This window comes from Falco biarmicus, chromosome 1 (assembly GCF_023638135.1).
Source record: "Falco biarmicus isolate bFalBia1 chromosome 1, bFalBia1.pri, whole genome shotgun sequence".
In the NCBI taxonomy this organism is placed as follows: domain Eukaryota; kingdom Metazoa; phylum Chordata; class Aves; order Falconiformes; family Falconidae; genus Falco; species Falco biarmicus.
In genome coordinates, this window is record NC_079288.1 from 48,045,834 (window position 1) to 48,062,908 (window position 17,075).

The 17,075-nt window shown below is 43.8% G+C and overlaps 1 protein-coding gene across 6 annotated transcripts in view; it reads right to left on the reverse strand.

Moving 5' to 3' along the window:
- GRIA2 (glutamate ionotropic receptor AMPA type subunit 2) overlaps window positions 1–16,669 on the reverse strand; it is a 96,896-nt gene extending 80,227 nt beyond the window's left edge. For 5 of the 6 annotated variants that reach the window (XR_008819003.1, XR_008819009.1, XM_056321941.1 and 2 more), the window contains exons 1-2: window positions 16,184–16,392; window positions 15,684–15,824 (exon numbers count right to left, since the gene is read on the reverse strand). Coding sequence is in view for 4 of the 6 variants with exons in the window: in XM_056321941.1 (XP_056177916.1) it covers window positions 15,684–15,824; window positions 16,184–16,271 (229 nt within the window). In the remaining 2 variants the exon portion in view is untranslated. Of the gene's footprint in view, window positions 1–15,683; window positions 15,825–16,183 lie in introns of all 6 variants that reach the window. The other variant, XM_056321953.1, reaches the window with a different exon arrangement.
- Window positions 16,670–17,075: the final 406 nt, after the last annotated feature.

Sequence of the window (17,075 nt, forward strand, 5' to 3'; positions counted from 1 at the left end):
GCAATCTTCTTCATTACTGAAAACATGCATGTAGGAGGCATATTGATTCCTGTTATCAAATATTCCAGAGTAAAGGCTAAGTCATACCAGGAGAATGTTAAAAGAGACACTTCTGCCACCTCTCTGTATTTATAATTGCTGGAGTGGATGGCAAGAAATCTGGAACGCTGGTGTGAACTCAAGCGTGTCCTTAATTGTGTCCCGCTGACAAGGCTTGCTCTGGTTCTGCTATGCAAAGAAGAGTTCCAAAGTGACGCCCTCCTGCCACATGCCCCCATTCCCTCCTGCCTACGATGTACTTCTGACAGATCATCTATTCTAGAAGAGGGATATGATAAAATCACAGGAGCTGGAAATAAAGCAGGAAGGAGGATCAGAAGTCACCTACCACATGCCAGGTGGATCCCTGATGTCCCAAACCAGTGAATACAACAGTGACACGGCAAACAAGATGAGCCCCTGCACATTCTCCAACCCCACTGCCACTGCCTGGGCAACCTGCATTCAAACAGCCAAACACTCTTCCCTTAAAAACAAGGTGGCCAACGCAAACAGTTGCTGGCCTGAACTTTCTCTACACCACACCTGGACACTGGCTGGGGCCAACTGGCACAGATCAAAACCTGTAGTGCTGGTACAGCCAGAGTAACGTGGGATATAAGCCCACTAGATGATAACACATTATAAGGCATTGCCAGCAGTCAGAGAAGACTACTTGCAAGTTGCAAAATAAACAGTTAGAAAGTTTATTTAAAGGTGAAGTCACTCATGCTAATCAGATAATCCTAAATGATTACTCATGAAAACTTTATACCACATCCAGTCACCATGAATTGTTTAATCACCATCACATATTCTTTTAGAGTACGCAGTCTATTATATGCCACTAAAAATATTACTTCACAAGTATTTTCAAGTTTGATTGCTTGTCTTATTCTTACACTATTAAAAATAACTTCGGTTTTGGAGGACTTCAAACATACCAGGTTAAGAGCTATAACAAATCTTCTCCATCCCTTCACACTATACATGCATATTTACCTGTTTATTTCTTTTTAAACTGGCACGTGTCCCTTTTAAGACTCAACCACTTGCACCTTCTGCCTCCTAGAAGCAAGTCTAAGGTCGCGCTGGGGAGGGGAAGAGCTCTCTTCAGTGTGACAATCCAGTTTACAGTCTTTCAGTTACAAAAAGACAGTAGGTTAAGCTTCTGCTAAATGAGCATATCTTCCAAGTTTCAGACCACAAAATTAGTGATTTAAATAATAATAAATGGCTACAGCATGAGCTTCAATTGTCATTGAAAAAAAACATTTAAAAGAATCCTTCTTATGTACGTTTGCTAGACTATGCACAAAGGGTAAACAAATAACCATTCTGTGCTCTAGGTGTTGCCTAAATCTTAAAAAGTGGTAGGTTATCATCACCACACGATGGTACACAGGCATATTTTCTGAAGTGTGACATTTTGGTTTGTTTCACTTGTTGTCAAAAAATTTGTGAAAAGAATTTAAAATATTGAAAGAAATACCATTGAGGTCTTACATTTTTAGAGGAATTGGTAACTGCTACCTGCCATTTTATCAGAAAACTCAACCACAATGCTGACGATTTAATTGAAATTATTCCTTTTAAAAAATGTGACTATGTCTTCCAATGCATTACAACTGGATGGGATTAAAATTAACCGTTTCTTAAAAAAGGAAAAATTCAGTGACATTCAATATGAGGGGAGATGTATGGTTAAAGATCCAAAGATAATGAATCTATGGAAGAATAATTTTAAAGACAGAGAGAGGTGCATATGTAGACCTTCACTCTAACCTAATTCTGTTCAACAAGATTTCTCTTTATTAAGTCATTTCAAATAATCTCTAGGAGAATATTTGCACTGAAGAACAAGCAGTGGTTGAAAGGAATTTCCATCTTGAAAATTGCCAGAATTCCTGTATTTTTTTACTAACTATAATTTATTTAGGCCAATCAGTTGGTGTATTCCAAGTTACTCATTAAGAGATGGTAGTACTGGTATCTAAGCAAGCGGTATGATTTAAGAAGGACTGCGTGTTCTGCTCAACTGTGACTATCTGTGGACAGCAAACCCAGAAGCCCTGGGGACCGCCTCTGGTCTGGGCGAGAGTTCTTGCTGACATTTTGGGGCGGGTGACAGAGTACTGACTGTCCCCTCAAAAACACCCTTCTGCGTGGGAAGGACATCCAGACACTCAAAAAAGAAAGAATGGCAGTGTCCACCGGTACCAAGTCATTATCATCACAGGATTAGAATTACAGTCTCTACCTGTCATCAGCCATGATAAATTATTAATAGAAAACTCACCATTTAATTCAGTCACTTGTGAACTCTCTGTAATGTTTAGTCTTAATTTAAAGCTCCAAACGTTTTACATATATTTTGGGTTTTTTATAATTACGTGGGCAAGCTAAAATGGGATAAACTGTAGTCAAATGCATGGGAAAGGCTAGCACAAATCCTGTGAATTACAGCCCTGCTGAGCTTTTGAAATTCTAGATAACTGTTGCTGGCATGCTAAGCACCCTGGACCTTTCAGGATTCAGCCCTGTTGTAGCTGTCAGAGTGAGTTACATCAGCTGAATAGAGATTCTGAAGGAAAATCTAGTAAACCTATTCCTGAGGGCTGCATAAGATTTTGTGAACACTGTTATTTCTTAGCCTGTAAAAAGGTACAGGCACACCAGAAGAAGGCTGTTCTGTTCATTTTTCACTTGATGCCCTCGTTTGCTATTCAACAGCATATCACTAGAGTTATTCATGCTACTATTCTGACTTCCAGGTTTAAACTGTTCACAATTCATGCTATGCATGAATAATCCGGCTCTTGACAAGGCTGTTTTATTTGCTTTTAAGCATGTTGTTTCCTTGAAATTTTGCTTCCGGTTTCTACACAGGAAATGAAAAATCAGGATAGTATATGGCATATAGGTGCCTCTAAAGGGTGACAGGAATGTCTTTTTCTTATGCACTTTACCCTAAATGGAACTGCTATTCTTTGTGCTCAGTAACCCAGAAAAAAAGGGGGAGAAAGAAAACCATGAGTGCTTTATTGCTATCTGCTACTTTCCCCTTCATAGAAATGGACCATGATACGAATTATCATTCCCTGCATGAAGATTACACAGAAAAAAACCAAGCTAATCTTGTTTTATCTGATGACCAAAAGGAAAAAATAATTCCTAAAAATAATTCCTCTTCTCGTTTTCCAACCAGCTCCTTCAGCAAATACTTTGGATGAAACAGATTGTCTGACAGATGATGAAAAGCATAGAGAAAGTTGAGCATCCTTCATAGAAAACATCCTGTCAACAGCATCCTAATCTTTCCATCTAGTGCCCATTAGCCTAAGCATCCATGAACGTAGCTGCCGTAGCAGCTAAACATGAAGAAATCTCTATCCTCAAGCCAGAACTAAACATACAAAAAACTCTACAGATTAAACTCCCTACCCTGAAGTTAATCTACAAACAATGAAGCAACTAAACCCATGGGAAGAGCAAGTACCATGTTACTCATGGCCTGTGCAGCTTGAAATACAAACAGGGTTAACTTTAACCACCTAAAACATACAACATAGAATACAAACTCTAACTGCAGCATAGTAACAAACTTGGAAAAAAACCACACTGCAGTCCCTCCTAAAGGATGCCAAAAGACTTATTTTCTATTACGATATCAGGTTCAAAAAAACAAGTCCAGTAGTACAAATAGAGATGAAGAACTTAGATTGAGAAACCTTGAGGTTCGTATATCCAGAGGAAAGGAGAGCTGATTGTGTAACTGCTTCTCTTCTCACGTGTAAAAAAACACCCTTCTCACCCTGGCCCCAACTGTGTTCCATGAAGAGAAGAGAAAAAGTCAGCTCTTCTTTTCTACCGTCCTCTGAGCTCCCAGACTCTCTCACTTCTTTCTACACCACTGGGCTATTCCAACCAAAAGTTGAAAGATCAGTACAGCATCCAGAGCACCATACAACCGGAGCGTTTAAACCCCTTATAGCTGAGAAGTAGCTTCTAGCCATTCCTTTGCCTTGGAGCTATAGTCAGTCACCCAAGAAGGGAGAGGAACAGTTTCAGTATGGCAGTTTCAGTTAGAAGCTTCTAAATAGCATCTTTCTGTTGTTTAGATTGACTTAATGACTTTTTCACTAGGTGCTAACTGTTGCCAGTTTCATTGTTGGGTATCTATCCATAACGCACCTCTCAGCCTGGGTAACACTGCTGCCTCCAGCCCTGTTCCACTCCTGGATGCTTTCAAGCTCCCAGTTCATACACCTAACAGTGTTAGGCACCATAGTTTCTAAATCACTTTGGGGACTGGCCTGCATTGGTCTACTTCATGGAAAAGAATTGGAGATGTCATGACAGCTAGGAAGGACTCAGAGCAAGTATAAAGCCACCACGGGTTACAGAACGAGGAACTGTCATAAATGCCAGGAAGCAACCTAAACTGCAATGTGCACAACTACCCCTGGCTTGTAAGTCTGGAATCATGTGCAGGGTTTTTTCCCCTCAGAACTCTCCTACAGCATGAGAACCGTATATGAAGCTATACCTCTTCCCGGCTTGTCAAGTTCCACAATCCCTCCTTTGGTCTATCATACACATTTAGGAAGGTGCTTCGGAATAAGATGAGAAGTTTTGGGGTTTAGTACAGAAAGCATTCAGAAAACCAAACAAATAAGCAAACAAAAGCATAACACTTTATATCTACCACTAACGTCACTATCACGCAGCGGATATGTATCCTAAATAAAATCAGTCACTGAGCAAGAAGTTCTTAACACCCTTGAACCTGGAAAGCAGAAGACAATTCTAATGAGATGGACTAGGCTTCCTGAAACAGATACTTTTGGTATAATTAACTGGCTGGCAGAGGTGAAAGGGGGAAAAGGAAGCCTACAGGAAAAGCACAGACTTTTTCTTAAGGGGGGGCAGGGCGAGGATCAGACCAAAAGCAAATCTGATTAAATTGCTGAGCCACAAAATCAAGCCCACAGCTGGTAAGCAATCTGCAGCGATATGACTAGGTTATCCATGTTCCTGCAAGCATTGCTAGCTTCCCCGGGAAGTTTCAAAGGATAGTAAATAAGACAATTTTAAAGGCACAATTTTCTTGCTACAGACCCACCAACATGTCAGAATTAAATAATTAGCATCATTATTTTCAGTCTTTTTAACAACCCAGCAGCAGCAACACTTGTTTTGGAGAACTGTTTTAAGCACTGTGAGGACAGAACAAGTGGGGGAATAAAAAGAAGGAAAGAAAAAAGAAATATAAGAATTAAATCTACATTATTGAAATACATCACAATACATATAAAAACAGGAACGCACCAAGTGACTGTTCTCCTAATACATCTTGTTTTAGGCAGCTGATATTTAGTTTGGAAAATCGCTTCTACATGCTGCAACATACAAGATGTCGTGTAACAAAAATACTGCAAAAAATTAACATTGCCTGTTCCTGGAGTGCAAGACAAAGCCTGGAACACAGGCACAGGAAATCATGGTTCTGCGTACCAGAAAATGGAAAATAATACCAGGATAAACAGTACTGACCAAACTACTGTATTCATGGGACCAAAGCACAGCCAGAAACAGTTCCATACAGGAAAACAAAAATCCCAAAGTGAACTACTCTTTGCGAAGAACAACAAAGTTAAATGTAGCAATACTGGAGGCTCTTCAGCATGTTGGAATAGGCATATACTATCCTTGAAAGTATGTATTTTATTTGGAATAATTAAGTCATGACTTAATACGACCCATGCTTTCCACTACAAACACCAACTAATTGCAAAAGTACTTATCAGCCTACAAAAATGTCACAGTTCCCAAAAATGTGGGTGTTTACAGATACACTCTCATGAAACTCGGGAAATTATCCAGGTTACTAAGTACACGTGCCAAGTGCTATTTTAGACACTGAAGTAAGTATCTGAGGCATCCACACAGGCTGCCAGATGTGCTGCAGGACTTACAGGACACTTGCATTTTCTGGAGCTACACCTTGAGGTCAGACAGGGCAGGGCGAGTATCACAAACTGGGTCTTCAGGTATATTAATTGCAAGTTAATTTAAAGTGCCTTCACAAATGGAGACACTGAAGAATATATTTTTTTTTTATCATGTCAAAATAGAAGAGAGAAGCTCACAGGAACATTCAGTGCTCCACTTGCTAAAGATTCAGTATTGCAGCTCACAGATGCTTGCTTACTTCTACAGCGTAAGTACACTACCGAGTTCTATAAAGTCAAGCCAAAATGCACATTCCTACAACTGAAAAAGGAGTTAACAAAACATGAACATTTAAAATTTATGCAAAGACTTTACCCAGTAACATCCATGATCAGATGCAAACAAAGGAGGGAAGCAAGCATTATGTTTTTCTTCTTCACCTACAGAAGCACAGACCAAACCTTTCCTTTTTTAGCTAACTGTTCTGTTCACATATTTATTCTGAAGTGGTCTAATTATTTTTCTAAGGTTTCCATACTGAATCCTGACAAAGCACTTAAGAAATGTATGCAATACTTAACAAAAAAACCCCACAAACAACAAAAAAAATAAAAAAACCCAACAAACAAAACAGTAAAGTTTGGAAAAAATATTCTGTAGGTATAATAAACAAAATTTTTTAGGAATTGCTTAATCCCTGCCTCTTTCCATATATAAAAAAAATAAATTGGTCTTCCACACTCATACTGAAAAAGAAATAGGAATTTTGGATCTTTCTATGTTCCTACTACCATCAGTGGAAGCTTGACCATTTATTTCACTGAGCAAAAATATCCTGGCCTTATTACTCTGGAGTCCCAGACTACGGGATCAGGTTGCTGAATACATGAACTAATCCGATTAGTCAGTAAAAGGACTGAATGACTTCTCAGTCATGACTTTTCAGAATTTCAGCATGATCCACTCTCACCAAATGAAAGCACCTTAACATGGGGTAGATGTAAGGCTGTGAGTGAAGTTAAAACCACACTTATACTACAGTTTATAATGTATAATGACTCATATTCTCACTTACTTCCTGATCCCTCCAATCCATCTAGTCTTTAAATATAATAAAATTATATTAATTTAAAATGGCTTCAAATGTAATTCAAAAGCTGTGTGTAAATCTGGCCAATTAATATTTGTTGAATGGGCAGTTACTTAAATTAATATAACCGCATCTTCCTAACATTGTCCTTTTCTTTTTTTCCTCTATGCTTTTTCATAATAATGACAAAGGGCAAGAAATTGTCTTCCTGCTCCCACAACCTAAAAGTTACTTTTCCCTCTCCCTACATCAGGACAGAAGTACAATTACAAAGATTTTTTTCACCAAAAGTTCATAAAGGCAGGAAAAAATTAAGAAGAGTGACAAAGACAGAGACTGACGTCAAAACAAAAATGGCCCAGCACTACGGGCATTCAACTGGGAAATGAAATACAAATGGTTAAATTCAGGTCCTCTGCTGGACAGGGACCAGAGATGAAATAACTGGGTTAAATCCTGAATGATTCTCCTAACCACTCGCTGTAATTCCAGTTTGGATCAGTCCTGCTTCTGCTATAAGTAACATTGCTTTAGCTTATGTAAATATGAGCTTGGTATGCACTAGCCATGCAAATTATTCACCCTGTTTTTCAAATGTTACACCTGGAATAAACTCGCTCATAGCAGGACGTCTGCACAAGGTACAATCAGGCAGGAAAGTTCTGCTGTTTGCAGGAACCCACATTTGTACAAAGACTCCCCGCTGAGACTGTATTATTCAAGTGTTGTGGATTTTTATACATTCATATGAAGGAAAAACAAAGAAGAGAAAAAAACAATCAGAATTTTCGCTTGGAAGACATTTTGTCAAAACCAACTCATAACTAGTATCAGGGAGGAACACTTCGAGCAAGCTAACCCTCAACGTCCTCAGTTTCAAAGATTTATGATTATTGAACAAATTACTCTGACTTGCTCAGAGCTGTACAGTCTATTTCATTAGCATACACTTGCAGACATTCTGAGATGGTTTACACATATACAAGGGAATGCAACACATTCAAATATTTTAGATCCCCATTACACGGGACGGTAAACCACATTAGCCTTTTCATTTTATGGATATAGGCCAGAGCCCTACCACTACCAAGTACATTGATAAAAGTCAGAAACCCAAAGAATATAAAACAATTCCCTTCTCCAGGCTGCAAAGCAGTGTTGAGCTCTCTAGCCCGTTGCTGACAGGAGCTCTGAAAGCAGTCTTCTCCATATAGATGATGAGAGAATCTCCACATTACCTAGCAGATTGCTCTCTACGTTATCTATCACACCATGTGCTTAGAAAGAATCTGTTGTTTCTAATTTTCAGTGCATGAAAGAAAATCATTTCACACCATTTGCAGTAAGCAATAAGCAGAAGCATCTCTTCTACCCCAAGTTTATGTTTTTAAACAGATTTATATGAGAATAAATTACAGTGGTATGACAGCCTTTAACCACAGCAGCCTGAAAAACTGCAGTTTCAAATCAATGCAATATCAACTACCTCAAACTGAGATTAAACCAAATAGGTGGGATTGCATAGCAAGCATGTGTTCATATACCTATTTTGAATATTCCATATAATTAGCCACTGTCCCTTATTGGGCTTTGAAACTCTTCTACCAGTTGTAGGAGTATGCATTGATGAGTCAGAGCCAATATGAACACTTCATAGAATTTTGTCCTGCTCTTGTTCATTGTAAAAATCACTTGGAAAAAAATGTCCATTTTAAAACACAAATGGCAAAGTATTCTGTCTTTTTAACAGCAAAATGCAGACATGTTTACCTTCTGTAGTTAAGTAACGAAGATACTATTTCCATGTCAATAAAGCCCAGTAATTCATTCAGGGACTAGCTGAGGTGGTTGTTAATTCAGTTACAGACCCAGTACTCCAGCCATACAAAGCAATCACACACCGATTTAAGTTCCTGAATACAGATCTGAATATCCTTCCTCTAAAATCAAATAAAATTGTAGATTAGAGTTAAAACAAAACATTTCTTGTGCTTGATTCCACCATCTTTAGTTGAAGTGCATGTAACATTTCACCCTCAAAACACCCTATTAATTTCTCTGAGTCATGTTTGAGAGCAGGTTGTGAGTGATTGTAGCAGCTGGAGATGAAGCACACCTTGCTGCAGAATCATAGGGAATATGTTTTTGTTTTTTTTTTTCTTTTTTAAAATCTCATAAAATTACTTGCCATAGATAAATGCATTTAGTATCTGCACTTTAAATTAGACTCGGGACAGACATGCTAAATCTGTATTAATTTTCCAAATGGGAATTTTAGGGAGAAAAAGGTAATCTCCCCATAAACTGCTCTATTTGACAATCTTTATTAAAACAATGAAAAAGAAAAAAAAAATCAACTGTTATGGAATAATTGTTAAACAAGGGGGTATAGCAATGCTGCATTAAAAAGTCAAAAATGTTCTATGCTGGGCCTAGATACAGATGAAGAAAAGTAAATAGCATTTAAAAAAACACCCATACCACTCTGTAACTGCATGCAAATAAATACAATAACAGTATTTTAAGCACAGTTAATGATTTTAGAAGGTCCACTAAGAATTTGTTCAACATGTGGTTATTTAAAACCTGCTTTTACTCTTTACTGTTTTATCTGCTTTACAATATGCATTCACTATGTTTGTCTGATGCTTTTATTAAATTTTTTTTCATACAGAATTCATTATTGGAAGGTCTTATTCCTTTAAATCAGAGTCCTTTTTCAGTTTTAACAAGGTTACATCTAATATGTACTTGTAGTCAATGCAGATTTTTTTTTAATGAACTTATTAAAAATAATAATGATGCTCCAGAAACCTACATATTTTGTATAAAAATATGCATACTTTTGCCCTACACCTTTTTAGAAGTCTACATGGCAATAAGAATTAATCCCTTCCAAAAGCAGATGCCACTGTATTCATGTTCTCCTATATACAATGATCAATTTCAAAATAACAGAAAAATCTTGTTCATTTCAGAAATGAAATTTCCAGTTAATTGTCACATGGGAAGCCCATTCACAAACACGTAGAGAGAGAATTTGATACATAAACTTACATTTTTCACCCGTTTAGGTATCTTTTCAGTGTTATTTTCAGTCTGACCTGACATTCCTTGCCTTCAGTTGTAATGACATTGGTTCCAGAATTTAGGCATGAACCTTCAATATAAAAATTAAGGAATTCACACACCAAATTCACAGGGGTGAGAACACTGACTTAAAAGTGATAAATTCGCTTACTAGTAAGAGCTCTGAGATCAGAAAATGGATTGTAGGGTTTAAACAATGTCCTGGTTTTATTTATGTGACATTCAAAATAAACTACTGTTCGCTATACAAGTATGTAAGTACATTTATATATACACGCAAGTATACACACATACACACATAATGTTTATTGTGGGTTATTTCCTCTTTTTAGTTTCCTAAGAATTAGTCCTACCACCACATATTAGAGAATTAGTAATTTAAAATTGTATTTTCCTTAGGCAAATATTTTTTTTACAATTCAATCATGTTTTCACCAAAGATGCCTGATAAATTAATTATGCTGATTATCTTAATTTTCTACATAATGGTAATAGAATTGTCTTTACCTGTTTAATGCATTTTCAAAGGAATAACACGTTCCAGGTTACCATATACTTTCCTAGTAATTATCAACTGTTCAAAAAGATTTATCTGTTAAACATGCTAATTCTCAAAAATATTTCAATCATGAGAAGCCTGATAAAAGAACTAATGAAACTGGCAGTAACAGTATCATTTTATGCAGTGGCCCTTGGTTTAGGGTGTGTGACACACACTGGATAGTACAGTAAGTCTAATGTATACAACGAGTTAAGTACATCCCCAGCTACATGCAGTCACTCGTCCTATCAAAGTTGGTGTAAATTAATGCTTTCAGTTGCATAAATAGAAAAAAGTTACTACATTTTCAAATATTAAATATAAACAAAACTGTTATATATTTAAGAGATTGATAATATTGGTTGATTTAAAAGCTTGATTGGTACATTTAAGGCTTGATTGATACACAACTGACAAACTGCTATTAAATATAACTCACTTTAAGGTTTATAAGAGTAAATATATTTTCATACTATATTCAAAACTGCATGGTAAATTTTTATTTCAGCTATATGGACAAAATTAATGCAATAATCACATAACAAAAACCCGAACAGCCAAGTAGCTGAGTGAAAACTGTCGTATTTGTACCTGCCCACATTCTGGATCACAGCTGTGTGAAAATTCTCTGTGAGCCAGGAGCAAGATGCACAGCAGGGACAGAACTGTCACATAATAAATACCTCAGGTTTCTTTAAAAGTAACTCTCAGGAGTAGGAAAATGTTTAAAGTTTGCTACAGAGCTTGATTTTGAGGGGAGAAATGTTCTGAGAGCAGCAAAAGCACAAGAGCTCCTATTATAGGCTACGTCCTGGTTTTATTGCATCACTTTACTATAGAAGCCCATCTGATCTTGTCCATTTTAATTACAAGAAGGCTCAGAACCTATTTCGTATCTGCTCGCTGGGTCTGGAAAACGTTTTATAGTGAAAAGGAAATGAGAAGAAGCAGTAATATAGATGAACTCAAACATAAGTATTTAATAAATACCTCCTTTAAAATCAGCTCTAATAATTTATTGTGAAATATATTCAAGCTTGGTCCACGGTAATTTTAATTCAAATAAAAACATCTAAATTTCTCCCATTGTTACCACTACAATATATGGGGGGGTTTGCCTTTTCTTTAATCATTCTGCCAACAGTAGACTGATTGGTATTTCTTTAAGCATGCAATCTACAGCATTCTATTCCAAAATGGCTGGGAAAACCTTTGCCATGACTCCCAAATTGCAACATGCTAGAAATTCACAGGTTTTCAAAGCTGCTGGTTGAAGATATAATGAAAAGATCTAAGGTTTATGCATGAATCAGCATCCCCTTGTCATAATGTCATGGTGCAGTGATCCCTGCAGAGCTGTAAGACTATTTAAAATAGAAAAGCTCAACACTGACTCTTGAGCCAGCAGGATTAAACGTCCAAGATTGTGCATAATTACCTCTGTGCTAAAACTACTACACGAAAAAACTTGTTACAGTTAGGAAAGTTTTATAGTACTCCATAGGAAATGTCTCTTTAGGTGACTCGAACAGCCTTTCAGTGCAAAAATGTGTGTGTACATAACACAACTGTCCCTGTTTGGGTTGGGGAATTTAAGAGGAAAGGATTTCATCTTCACCAGTTTCCTCTTTTTGTGTTTTGACAGAATTAACCATTTTTTAAAGATCTGATGTCACTGATGGTCAGCACTCCTCCAATCAGACTAGGCCAAATTACACTGTGCTGATGGACAAGAAAGTCCAATGGTTTGGATACCTTCCAGTTCCACCCTATGAATTACTCGCAGTACCTGTATCTTTGCTCCAGCTGCTAAAAGCCAAAGAGGTTCTGTTAGTGTGAACTGCTTTCTTAGCATTTGCCTTTACCACCTAGACTGTAATCCTCCAAATCACCCTGAAGTCTCAAAAAGGGCTAAGCCTAGCCTATTTCTCTTGAATGGCGTCACAGTAATCATCATAACAGTGAACATTTCTCTTCGTTGTGACATCAGTCTGAAGAAAGACTGCACCATCTCTCAGTCAAAACCATTAAGCCTCCTAGTGACACTCGCAAGGTGTCAAACTGCAATTAGATTCCAACGGCTACTCCCAATGGCCTGTCAACACAGCCCTGCACAAGACTCGCAACAGTCCAACAACCTAAAGCGACTATTTCTTACGGATGTGAGCTAAGGCTACCTACTCAGAGTGTCCATTCCACCTCTGCTACGCATATCTTCTGGTCACCTTTAAATGACCGAGTACTCTTACCGTTTCAAACTTCCCTCAAGGCTACATGACCACCATCTCCTCTTTTCTGGATATTAGGAACCCAATTTAAAAGTAGTACCAGCAATAAAACTCACTCGTCTCAAAACTGCCTGCTCCATTAACAGACTCTGAGCAAGTGCTGACACTAAGTTTGAAGATGCCTTTAAACAGATTTACAGTGGGATTTTTGCTTGGTTGGCTTTAAAGCCGAGGGAATCGCAGGCCCAGTTCCCCTTTGGGTCACAAGCGGCAGAAGGGAGACAGGCACAGCCATAGCAGGGCGGCGGAGCGCCGGGGGAATGCAGGGGTATGGCTGCGCACCGCCTCTGCCACACCATTGCCCAGTTTCTGTAGCCTGAGGCTGAGCTGGGTTGGGGTTTATAAATCAAAAGCTGAAGTATTTTGATTGTCAAATTGTCAATTGTAGAAAATGTATTTGTTATTCTTAGGGCAGAACATCATTACTGCTATTATGGTACAAGACTACCACTACACTTAAGTGAAGAAAAATCGCCTTGCTGGATTGAAATACCGGGGTAAATACTGAAGCATTTTCAGTTCTGTATTATCCTATATTTCTGTGACCTTCTTTTACACCTGCACTGTTTTAACTGTTGATAGTGATGGGTTTGAACACAGGTTCTTTGTGCCCTAATCTGGAAAAAAACCCAAACCAAACCAAAAAACACAACCTGCAGGTTTTTCAATATTTCAAAAGAGAAGCAGAGACAAAACCCAGAAGGATCCTCCTTACCCATTTGTGCATGCACTGCTCTGTGATCAACTGCTAAATTCTGCTTCTTATATGGCAACTATTAGCCTTCAGAATTCATTGTTCTTCAACCAAACCTTTCTTGGAAGACAATCGGAGACACTATACATATTTTGAGCACATGCTCCACCAGTCAGTTAAATCCAATTGACAAGATAACGGGACTAAAACCAGCAGCGGTGACTGAGGTGGCGAAAAGGCAAGCACACGTTCACATCTTAATTTGGTGCTCTTCAAACTACTTGAAAATTGAAGCCTTAGACAACGTTCAGACAAAGGGAAGCCCAAAATGTGGATAGCATCTCCCTTCCGCTGGAAGTCTCGAAGTCCCTCACTGCAGTCTACAGCCTGCACATGTCATCTCAGTATTGTAAGAGTTTTCCAAGATGGCTAAGCTCAAAAACAAGGCTATGCATGCACACAAACTGATAAACAACCTGATGCAGTTTGAGAAAGGTATCTATCCTTTACTTTTGCAAAGACCAAGTGTCTATACCTGGCTCCAGTAATAATAGGAAAAAAAAAATATCTGGCATTTTACATAAATTATTTTCAGGATTTCATTGACTTCACAGAACTGAGAAAAACAGAAAGACCCACCACATCTTTGTGGAATGCCATCTAGACTGCTACACAGCCCCTTACTTTACCAACAGTCCCAGCAACATATACTGCAAATACTAACCACATGCAGTTCTGGTTGCTGCAAACCCTCCTTGCCTAAGAGAGCAAGAACTCCTCCAAGCAGCTCGCAAAGATTAGCAAAGCGTACTGTGGCCGATTACGTGCGCTGACCTTTCTTGACTTCAGCTATGTATGCTATACCTTCCTATCCTCATACACGCCACTGAAAGCTCCTTGGGTCGAGCTCTTGCCCCACCTATCCCAGCACCTTTGCCGAGATGCCCCTCTTCAGCACCACCACACCTACCACGGCGGAGCTAAATCGGGGAAGGAAAAGATAAAAAAATAATTAAAAAAAGAAAAAATATCGCCTACTGGGAGTAAATTGCTCTCCCTGGCAGCCAGTTTCCAGACTCAGCGTCCCTCACATCTGGTCCCTTGGCGGGCTGGGGCGCTGCCTGGGGGGAACCGGCACCGGGCAGCCGGTGAGCCGCAGGCCAGCGGGAGCGGGCAGCCCGGCACAGGGGCGCACAGGGGCGCACAGCCCCGCCGTCCTGACACGCCGGCCGCACGCTCGCAGCCCTCACTGCCGACACGGGCCCGCAGCCCCGCACCGCACCACGCCAGGCCCCGCCGGGCGGCTGCGGGGGGCAGGCCCCGAGCGGCCCGCAGAAGCGCACGTCCCTGCGGGACCCCGCGCCCAGGGCTGCTGCCTTCGCGCTCGGACACCGCACCGGCCCCACCGCCTCCCGAGCGGCGCATGTGCCCCGCGGCACGCGTGCGGCCGGGCCCGGCCTCGGCGGCTCCAGGGCAGAGCGGGCGGGACGGAGCGGGGGGCGAGCGAGCCGGCCGCGGGGCCGCCCCCCAACCCGCGGTGCGCGGAGCTCCCGGGGCGGCGAGGCGGAGCCCGCGGCACCGCGCGGCGTGACACGGCAGACGGCCCCGCGGCCGGCCGCCCCGCGCCCCCTCGACTCGGCGGCGGGAGGGGGCCGCGGCCCTGCCCGCGCCGGCTAACGGGAAGGCTCCGCAGCCGCGGCGGAGCCCGGGGGCGCTGCGAGCGGCCGCGCAGCCTTACGTAAGGCGCGGGGAGCCGCCGGGCGGGGGCGGCAGGAACCATTTCACACCCCGCGCAGGCGGCGGAGGCGCGCGCAGAGCCCCGCGCCCCGCTCCCGGCGTTCCCGCACCTGCCCGCGGGCGGCGCCCCCGCCCCCACCACCCCCGCCCCCGCGCGCACCCCCGCCCCCGCCGCGCGCAGCCGCCCCGCCCCCGCCGCCACGGCAGGCTGGCGGGCAGCGCGCGCCGTGCGCAGCGCCCGTTACTCACAGGCGTTGGTGACGGCGAAGCTGTTGGCCACCTCCAGGTTGTCGATGTGGGGGGTCAGCCTGAACTCGGAGGTGGAAAACTGCACCATCCCCACCCGGAACGCGCTGTACTCCTGATCGGCGCCCCTCGGGAACAGCCCCCCTGCAGGGACACACGCACTCGCATCAGGCGGGCGGGGGCACCGGCAGGGCAGCACCGCGGCCGCGTCCCCTCCCGCCGCCGGGCCCGGCGGTGCCGGTACGCCCCGCCGGCTCGGGCAGCCTGCCGGAGCGGCGCCGGCTGCGGGTCCGTCCCGTGCCCGGCCGCCGCGGCGGAGCCCCGGGGGCGCGGTTCGGGGAGGGCGAGGGGCCGGGGGAGGCACCCCCGGGCGCCGGGCGGGTACCGCGGTGGGGCCCGGCGTGCGGCGACACGGCAGGAATGCCTGAGTGACACCGGCGGGGGTGAGGGAGCGGGAGGTCCGTCGGGACGAGAGCGCGGTCCCCCGGCATGCCGGCACCTACCGATCTGGATGCTGTTAGAATTGACCCCCCAGATCAGTCCCCACAACACAGGAGCCAGGAAGACAGAAATATGCATAATCTTTTGCATTTCCAGGAAAAGTAGAGCATCCACAAAGCCACGGAAACAGCCCTTTCTTCTTCCCCGTCCTCCTCCGCGGAGCGCGCTCGTCAGCGAATTAGATCCCGTGCGGGGGGCGAGCGGCGGCCGGGCGCGCCGGCCACGGCAGGGACGGGCGGGCGGTAGCCCCGCGGTAGCCCCGCGGCAGGCGCAGGAGAAGCCGTTGCCCACGGTGCCCGCTGCCGCCGGTCCGCGTCCCGGCCCCGGAAATAAGCGGCTGGGGAAAGGGGGGGGAGGGCTGGGGGGGTGGCCGCGTGCCGTTGGCGGCGGCGCCGCTGTGCTCCCGCTGCCTGAGCGCGCCCGCCGCCCGGCCCTGCCCTCACACGCGCTCGCCCGCGCTCCCTCGCACCCAACGGGCGGGCGGCGCACCCGGCGAGGCGGCGGCGCGCCTGCGCGAGCGGCGAGCCCGGCGGGAGCGCGCCCCTCCCGCCCCCTCGGCCGCCGCGCCCCGCCCCTCCGCGCGCGGCCCCGCCGCCAACCTTCAGCACCGCGGACAGAGGCGCCGCGGCGGGGGCGGGGGCGGGGGCGGGGGTCCGGGCCGGTGCCCGCGGCGGCGCCCCCCGCCCCCCCAGGCCGGGTCCCAGTTGTCCCGACCCCGCGGCCCCGGGCGGGGGGTGTGTTCCCACCGCCTGCCCCCCCGACGGAGCGTACCCAAAGCCCGGCACCTCGGCCCGACCGCCCCGGCGGGGGGCGCTGCCCGCGGGCAGCCCCCGCTCCGCGCTGCCTTCCCCGGGCAGGTTCGGAGACAGGAATCAACCACATGGCGATTCCCCT